This window comes from Solanum lycopersicum, chromosome 4 (genome assembly GCF_036512215.1).
Source record: "Solanum lycopersicum chromosome 4, SLM_r2.1".
Lineage (NCBI taxonomy): Eukaryota > Viridiplantae > Streptophyta > Magnoliopsida > Solanales > Solanaceae > Solanum > Solanum lycopersicum.
This window is the reverse complement of record NC_090803.1, coordinates 60,972,833-60,982,905: the sequence shown is the minus strand read 5'-3', so window position 1 is coordinate 60,982,905 and position 10,073 is coordinate 60,972,833. Positions and strand designations below refer to the sequence as shown.

The 10,073-nt window shown below is 30.1% G+C and overlaps 1 protein-coding gene across 1 annotated transcript; it reads right to left on the bottom strand.

Moving 5' to 3' along the window:
- Positions 1-247: 247 nt before the first annotated feature.
- Positions 248-3,775, bottom strand: LOC101260636 (NAC domain-containing protein 17-like). The gene is made up of 3 exons (XM_004237801.5): positions 3,181-3,775; positions 1,003-2,199; positions 248-714 (listed from the first exon to the last, which is right to left on the bottom strand). The coding sequence occupies exons 1-3, from the start codon at positions 3,413-3,415 to the stop codon at positions 347-349; spliced, it is 1,800 nt and encodes a 599-aa protein (XP_004237849.1). The 5' UTR covers positions 3,416-3,775; the 3' UTR covers positions 248-346.
- Between the last annotated feature and the right edge of the window lie 6,298 nt (positions 3,776-10,073).

Sequence of the window (10,073 nt, the reverse complement as noted above, 5' to 3'; positions counted from 1 at the left end):
ACATCGCCAGGAATTTAATGAAAGAGGTCCAGGAATTATGCAACTAACGAGATTCGAAGCTACCTCATTTGAGATAGTCTGAAATCACTAAGCTATAACTTATTAGGTTAAGGGTTGTCAAAGTAGGTTATTTCATCACTCCACGTATCATTTAATTGATACCTTTTTCCGACAAAGGATGTCCAATTTGGAGGGAGCATAAAGGGAGGAGAATTGAGATAAATCATATATCAAGTATGATCTCCAATTATTTGTAAGATATATGCTCACCTTTCCATTGATTCTGGCAAAAAGCCAGATGATAAATAGCAAAAGAAAACTCTGCACATGTTTATGAGAATATCATCTATGTCCCCGCGATTTTAGCAGAAGTTCCTATTACCACCCACAAGAATGCACAAAGTACTCCAAGTAAAGAAATACAACATAATCCATATTTGCCTTTGCCAGAACTACTTGAAGTTGCAGAGGCATTACCTGCAGCAACATTCATGTTCCCGACATTTAATTTCATTCTACTAAAGCTAGACATACGCTCAAAGGCCCTGTTAACTACAAGAGCACTTTCAGCAGCTGAAGCAGGAGTTGTGGGTATAGAATCCACGAAAGCCCACAAATTAGAGGAGAACCACGACTGCGTACCATCATCCTTTTTGGCTAGATTTTGATTAGCGCCCATAGGATAATTTGCCATATTATTATCATTTACCACACCTAAACATTGCCAAAACTTGCTAAAGTTAGAAAAAAAAAATCTAACACCAATATTAAAAGCAGACGAGCTCTTGAAGCTTGGCTCAAACTCCCCCATTTCCACTTGGGCAAAAGAGTTCTTGCCTTACTGAAGATGACATGGTTATTCAATACCATCCATCTGTTCAAGAGCTCAAGCAAGTCAGATAACATAAAACAATGTGTTTATACAAATCTGAGAAGTATGATAACATTATGGCATTAGCCAAGCAAAACTAGCAGCATTGCTATATGGAGTTCTTTGAATACCTGAAGATGATTGATCAACAACTGATTGATCTCCTTCAATGGGGTTGAAGACGCCGAATCTTTCATCATGCATCCAAAATTGATTGTTTATCTGATTTTCATGATTCAAGCGCATCTGCTGGTTGTTCATCATGTCATTTTGGAAAGCGCTCATGTATGTAGTTGAGTCAGGATATGTAATTCCGTTCACAAAGTTGTTCATGTATGGTTCAGCAATTTGCCCCACTACTGGTGTCCCCACATTATCAAGAAGTGAAGGTGCATCATGATACAGGTCAAACTCTGATAAGCCATCAAAGTCATCAAACTGCAGAGTCTCCAGGTTTCCAGCAGGTTTGTCAAAGACTTGACCATTTGGGGTTCCGTGATCAAAGTTTTGAACATTTGGATCGACAACAAGGAGGTCATCCATCTCCAAAAAATCTTCCAAGAAATCCTCTTCCACCGCGTATGGGGGCTTTTCAGGATTCACCGGAGCAGATGAGACTTCTGGTGCCTCATGCAAATGTAATGGTGATGTGCCTGACTCTGTCAGATCAAAGCTCGCCCTCGCATTATACTGCTGGCAGCTTGGCCCAGCGACAGCACAATGATTGTATAAATTCACATCCCTCGAAGACTGATTTAGCAAGGTGCTTTCAGTATCTTCCTCTTGAACAAACTGCTCCAATGCAAAATTGTTATCTACAGTAAAAGGACGCTTCAGCAATTCCTCAATTGCATCATCAGGATCAGGAACTACATTAATGTTCTTTGCAGTATTCTCCTGATCTCTCGGGCTCTCCGGCTGTACAGAGACTTTGGCATTTAGGCGCTCATCATCAAGCCAGTCCTCTTCTCTAAAAGGTGCACCATATTGCTCACCATTCTTGGGGCCAGGCCCACTCTTCTTGAAGACCTTGTAAAGTGCATAGTAGTCCTGCACATTCTGGCATCTCTTCAGCTCTTCTTCATCCATGGTGTACTCATGCATCACCCAATCTGTCCGTTCACCTACTGGCGCTCGCCCTTTATAAAAGACCAGCGTCTTCTTGACTCCAACAGCACGAGAGTTGCATGTAATAATACGATCTTTTCCAGTAGCTTTCCAATACCCGTGCTTTGATGCCCTGTTTGACCGTGCTCCATTGGGATATTTTCGATCTCTGGGACTAAAGAAGAACCACTGCCTGTCCCCAGTTTTTAACTTGGACAAATCTGCAATTCAAATTTGCTAAAGAATTAGATAAATCTGCAATTTCAATTCGTAAAAGAAACAGTCAGTTAAGAATATAAAAAATTCAAACATTGTCACAAGTCTATCAACCCAAATTATGACTATCAATCAGCACCAATTAACATCAGAGACTAGAAGAGAAAAAGGCTATCAAACAAAAAGAAACAGGAGGAATTTAGAATGCAAAAGCTATACATGGAACATGATCATTTCTGTTGAAGAATTATAAATACACTTAAATACATGTTAAGTGCTGACAATAATAATTCCTCTCTGATCTTTCATAAATAACCACCTACCAAGAGCTTAAATATGTCTTAGAGATCTCCACACAAAATTCAACCACAATATGCACAACAAACATGCAAGACTCAAAATAGAACCTAGATACCCCACCCGCCCACCAAAACAAACAAAAAACACTCAGCTATAGTAGCAGAAAAGCCCTGGAAACTCAAGAATTATGCCAAAAGCACATTTTGTGATTTTACTTATTCCCCAAAAAAATATCTATCAAATAAACACACATAACACAATAACCTAACAAGAAACTAGAAAACTCAACTATAAAACAAGTTCTATTCCACATCCTAGAGCCATGACACAAACATTTCTTCTAAAAATATACTAATATTTAAGAAAGCACATATGATCCGTCGACTAGTACTCGCCTTCATCCACACAGAAAATCCAATAAAGCAAAATGACAACTTTAGAGCCCAAACAACAAAGTCAACACACACAAACTCCAGAAAAAAAAAAATACAGCAACCAGATAAATCACAATCCTCAAAAGTAAAATCACATAACTCAAAAACACTACCAGAAAAACACTTCACACGCCAAAACCCTCCAAAAACCCAGCTACCCATATGATCAAATCAAGTCAACGACCCAAAAACCACATCAAAATCTCATTTTTTTTAAAAAAAAAGATCACAACAAAATCCAAGAATTCATACCAGGCAAATCCTCTGGCTCCCACTTGTACACATCCGTCTCTCCAATCGCATCAAGCAAAATCCGGCGCCTACAGATCTTCCTCTTCAAGTAGTACAGAACAAGCTCCTCATCTGTCGGATGAAACCTAAACCCAGGTGGAAAAACACTATTTTCTCCAAAACATTCCGATACCTTCACCTCTTTACAAGGCGATGATGATGCAGCTGCTGCTACTGAATCCATCAAAACCTTCATTTTTCTTCAAATCCACAAAATAATCTCAACACCCACTTCACAAATCAATAGTATATCCCCTTAATCAATGAATCTGAAGCTGTAATTATAGAAAAAATTGAAACCCTAGTAGACAAAATTGACAAGGGGCAACTCTAAGAATTGGGGAGAAAATAGAGGAGGACCTTAAGAGTCAAATAAGACATTGCCAAGAGAAAAAGTGAAGAAATACCCCCGCGGTTTTGTGGGGTAGGGGGGTGAGTAGGGGGTGGAGTAAAGGATCAGAATCTGGTGTGGTTAAGCTCAGTGAGTTAAGAGTGGGGGTTCTTGGATTGGTATTATTGTTAAGGTTCAAATATTGTTATTGAACCTTTGTGAAAGGGTTCAAATTTGGTTGCAAAATGATATAAATTTATAATTGAACTTGGAAAAAAAGAGTCATTACTTAGTAAGCTTATGTTATTAGTAAAAAAGAGACTAATACGATAGCGATAAACAGTAATTAAAAAGGCGAAAGCATGAGGCGAGACGTTTTGTACGGTGAGGAGCGAGGCGTAAGCTTCGATACACAGGGACGTAGTCTCATGTATATTCAAATTTATAGTTTTATTATTAATAAAATAAGTAAAAGTAAATATTTTAATGATTTATGATTTTTATTTGTGATAAATCAATAATCAATAATGAATAAAAAGTTTAAAATTATTATTTGAGAAATATAATTAAACCAATAATAAAAATATGATTTAAAGTAAAAAAATTAAAAAAGAAACACCTGAACCCGAGCGTATGTTTTTACTTCAAGGACTTACTTTTTAATTTAAGCCCTAGAGCGTTTTTGATATGCCCGCCCAAAAAATGTTTTTTAAAACACTGACGATAAAGAACATATTTGTTATGTAGTCTATACTAACAAATACTACTAATAGCGATAAGAACATATTTGTTATGTCTATACTAACAAATACTACTAATAGCGTATTGATACATACGTGCAAGGATATTTAATTATGCTACTCAACGGGAGCATATGTTTATGAAAGTTTGTAATCTTCCAAAAGGTGTATAAGCATGAGGGGTTCCTCTTTTTTATCCTTTTAACAATAAGTAAAAGTGTTTTTTCTTATTAAAGCACTCGAATTTTTCTTTTCACCACCAATAAAAAATAATTGTTATTACTAAAGCACGAGAAAACACTTCAAATTTCCTCATTTCAACTTCTCTCCATTTCTCATTAGTTTTTACTATATATCAATAATATTTTATTTCGAACAATGAAATTAAAATCATTTCATAAAATTTAATGAAATACTTGAACCTTTTCCTTTCAAAATTTTTAGAGAATTGTTTTTTTAAAAAATATTTAGTCGTGAGAAAATTCTACGAGAAATAGAAAGCAGGTGAGCAGACTGATTTGGAAAATTTGTGACATCTTGTGGTGTGAACTCTTATGAACTTTGAAAACTAGAATAAAGTAAAAGGTTGTCTTTTGGGGCAAATTCATGTATCCAAATAAGAGTCAAATTTTTGCTTCTTTTTTTTTTGTTTCACGTAAGGTAACATTATTTATTTAAGGGAAAATGTACGAGTATCTTCTCAACTTATGCTCGAAATTTCAGAGACACACTTATACTATACTAAGGTCTTATTACCCCGTGAACTTATTTTATAAGTAATTTTCTACCCTTTTTTAGCCTACGTGGCACTAGTTTGAAACAAAAAGTCAATCATCGTTGGGCCCACCAGATAGTGTCACGTAGACTAAAAAGGGTAAAAAATTATTAATAAATAAGTTCAGGGGTAATAGGACCTTAGTATAGTATAAGTGTGTCTCTGAAATTTCGGTCATAGGTTGAGGGGTACTTGGACATTATCCCTTTATTTATTAAAGTTGATAAATGCCCTTAATTTAGTGTCATCCTATCGACTTTGGCTAACCCCACCACGTAATAAATTTGAATTTACATCAAAAAAAATTATTTTTAATAAAAATAATTTTATTTTAAAAAAACTCAAGTTTAAAACCTCTTAATTCAGAATGGAGTACTTACTATTATTACATACTCCCTTCGTCTGGTATTATTTGTCATGATTTCTATTTTAGAGTCAAATTATAAAAATTTGATTCATATTTTAAGATGTATTTTTCATCATAATGATATTCAAAAAAAAATCAATTTATAGTACTTTTCATATTATTTTAGAATATCTAATCTTTTTTGTTTAAAATATCAAATTAATGTGATTTAATTTAACTTTAAATATTAATCAAATTAATTTTTGAAAAGCGCAATAACAAACAGTACCGAACCAAAAAAGTATATATTTTATCCATCTCAAATTATTTTTGTGTTTTCTTTTATTACACATTTCTTAAAATGATTACTCCATTAAAAGGAAGTTTGATTATTTATTACTTCTACTACTTTTTTTACTTTCATTTATATCATTAAAAAATATTTAAGTAATATTTACTCTTTTATTTTATAATATCTCTATCTGTAATTACTTGTTGATTTTGGAATTCACACATCATCTACTAAGAAAATAACTATTGACATAGTGAATATATTATTTTACTCCTATTAATTATGTAGTAAATAAATTAATAATATAAGATATTTAAAATATTTTATCATTTACAAAGTAATTAATTAAGGATATAATAGATAAGAAAAATTATCATTTCTTAATTTGTAAAAATAAATAAATAATTAGAGATAACCAAAAAATGAAAAGCGAACAAATAATTAAGGACAAAATTAATATATAGAGAGAGAGAAAGAAAGAATACATAAAAACTCTCTTCATTAATTTTAATTTCTAAAAGCACATTTAAATTTAGTGGGGTTTTATGATCACTTCACAAAAAAAAAACACTAATAATAGTTTGAGACTTTGAGTATTGAAGAGAGTGGCCTAATTAGTTTTTATTTTTTCTTTTTAGCAATGGCGTTTATATTTAATAAACCATAAGTTCAAAGAAAAAAGTTATGCATGCATAATCTATAATATATTATAATATGAAAATATATTACATTTTGCAAATAGTTTCTTTATATTACAAGAGGTGAAATTAAAATAAACACAAAAGTAGTGGCAAGTGAAAATAATCTGCATTACTTTAAAAAATAAATCTTGCAAGAATTTAAATTTTAGTTTTACTTTAATATAAATATTGGAGTTCGAAGTTAAACAAGTAAAAAAAATTGTCCAAAATCTCAAAATGGAACATCAATTTTTTTAACCAAAATGATAAAATAGCTTTTGACAGAGGAATTTTCTTCTCACAAAATTGATGTCATTACATAAAAATCACTACTGAAGCAGCGATCTTATCCTTTTTTTTCTTTTAAACATCGCTGTCCCTGCAGCATTTTTCTCCAAAAAAATACTTTTTAAAATTCAAATCGTTACTGTAACAACGATTTTCTTTAAAAAGTTTGAACTTTATTTGTTAAATCGCTTGCAAGGCAGCAATAACATTAATTCGTTTTAAAAAATTTTAAACATATTGATGCCTCGAAGAAAGCAACATTTTTTGTAAAAAAATCAGTAATTTTATTATTTTAAAGTAAAAGGCAATTGAGTAGAATTAGTACATTTTCTTCACTTTGGGGTAGACCGAAAGATTCATTTATTTTTCCAAAAATTTTAATCATTATCCTGCCACAGTAGCGATTCTAATAAAAGAAAAGACTTTGGACGAAATTTGGCAGCGACTTTTATGTTTTTTAATAGAGTAACAGGGTCAATTTTCTCATAAAAAAATCGCTCATGACAAAGCGTTTTTGCCCTTGCAGTTAAAAAGAAAATTGATCTGCCCTTTTGAAATTATTGACAATCGTTTTGCTCTATTGACTCTAAACTCAAAAATACTGAATTACAAATAAAAACTCAAAACACAAAATATAAAGATATATATAGTCATAACGACCTACAAAGAAATTAATTTTGTTATACATACGTAATATAATTTTTTGGCGAAAAAAATTAAATTCTATCTCTTACCGACACCTCGTTACAACCCCTTGCGGTTCCATTTATATTTTATTTTATTTTTAGAAAATTTGACTGGGTATAGTTCTTTGCATTTCCTATATTCAATTATTTCTATTTCTATTTTATAAAGTTAAAACAAATTCTCAAAATCTACAAATAAAATATACCAATGAATTGTCTAATTTTAAAACGTTGTATTTTAATATGGCTACTATGCATTAAACTTCACAAGTAATCGACCAAGTCTATGAAATAAAATAATTATACTGCGTGGAATATTAGAGAGATAAAAAAAATTGAAATATAATTATTTAATCATGAACAATAAGATATATTTTTAATAAAATCAAAGTTAATGATCAACGTTTTATTCATTTGATAAGGCAAATTGAGTGCATAAGAGAGGAAAATAAAATGAAAAATGACTAGATATGACAACATTATTATCTAATGAAATGTCTCAAAAAGCTAAGTCTTGGACCATAAATATTCTTGAGCAATTCTAATACATATAAATAAGAATAACACCAGATGCCCAAAATATTTTGTATTTATAAAAATTTGAGAAAAGAATGTGTCGTATATAAACGGTTTATTCTAATACAAATATTAATAAATTGCTTTCATAATTTAAATTCGTAACCTATAGATCACACCAAGACAATTTTATTACTTTTCAGGACTCTCCTTTCATAAATAAGAACAAAAAAAAATTCAAACTAATGTAATAATATGAAGATGTTTAGTCATGACTGAACAAAAATATCTCCTTTGTTATCGTGTATATATATTGCATCTGATTATATATCTTTTTCAAATTTATAAAAAAAAAAATATGCGAAAATACTAAACTTATACAAAATTCGTCTTGAATCACTCCAATCTACAAATTAATCGAGAAAATAAGGAAAATTAGATATTTTTATAAGAATTTAATTGACAACACATCATTACTCCAATTATAATCACGATTAAGTCAAACTTTATTAATTTAATGAAATACATTTGACACTTTCTTGTTAAAAAATTGTAGTAGATAATTTATGGATATGGTTTGTCTTTCGAAATATATGGATATCGTTACTTATTACTACCTACTATTAAGTGAAAGATTCAATATATGCATAAAATAAAATGGTGAAAGATTACTTATATCCAATATTTACATTAAATTATACTATATTTATTTTAATCAAATGCAATAAGATTAGAATGTGCCATAATTAATTGCTCTTTCCGTCTCGAAATATTTTTCGTCTTTTTTAAAAATGTGTCATTTTAAAAGTTTAATATAAAAATTGTTTTTTCTTTAATTTTACCTTTAATTGTTTTATTGTTCTTGAATAATATAAATATCTCAATTACTTCACTCATAATACATAAAATACTAAATAATGTATATATATCATGTATTCATTACTTTAAATATTTTTTTATCAAATAAAAAAATAATATATATATCAAGTCAATATATACATGCTCTGTATTTAAATTTATAGTTTATATACATTTTACATTAACTTAATATAAACAACCGGTGAGGATAAATTTTTCCATTTTCAACCATGTTACAATGAACCTTAACTTTATTTTCTTATAATAAATACATAAAAGTCAAGTCAAACGTTAATATTTATTTAAAGGAAGAAAATGAGAGACATCAAAATATATGAAGATAAGAGATTCCATCATATATATAGAACAGCACTACTGCATATAAGTTGGACCACTTTATCCTTACCAAATTAAAAATAAATAAAAATACTTGGACCACTTTTTGATTTATTAATTCATTTTATCACTATCTAAAATATTTATAAATCAAAATAAGTCAAAAAGTCATAAATTATAATTTTATCTTTAATATATTTTCTAATCTCTGAAATACTCTTCCTAAAACATACTAACTCCTAATTATTCTTTTTATGCATAAATAAATACTGTTTTTGTCTCTATTTACTTGTCCATATTTCTTCTTTTAGATGTCTCTATTTACTTGTCCATTTTGATAAATCAAGAAATGACAAAAAAAAAAAATTCTATTATACTCTCATTTAAACTTCTTCAAAATTTCTAAGTTTTAGTTCATCCTTTTTGAAATCATATTAATAAGGATAGTGACCTTTTCGAAAGATTATGACTTTTCCAAATGCTTGTGATATTTTCGGTAAGGCACAATAAAAACTTTTTTCACACTATTCTTTGTTTTCTATAAATTGAGGAATTTCCTCACATTTTATGAGCATAATTTTTCTAGACTTGTTGTACTACTACTAAATCTAGTATTCAAAGTGTACTTTATTGACGTTGCGTGGTTCGCTGACATAGTGATTTTAGATATCGATACACCGGTGAGTAAGATTGTTCTATCTATCCTTGGAGAATATATTCCGTTAACCTCGAATACTTGAGGGGAATAATTTCTTTAAGGGGACATTGTGCATTCAGTGAACTCGATTTTCTTTCTTTGAGAAAAAGATTTTTATATTGTTCCTAATCAGTTTCTCATTCTATTTGCTCTGTTAGTCTTAATTTTCTATTACTCTTTAAACATTGTTGTTTGTTACCAAATTTTTCAAAATTTTGTTCTAAGTATCTTAGAAGTATAAGATGAACAACAAAACCCAAATGAGCTCTAATTATAATCATTCATCCTTAAGTAGGTTTTAATTAATCT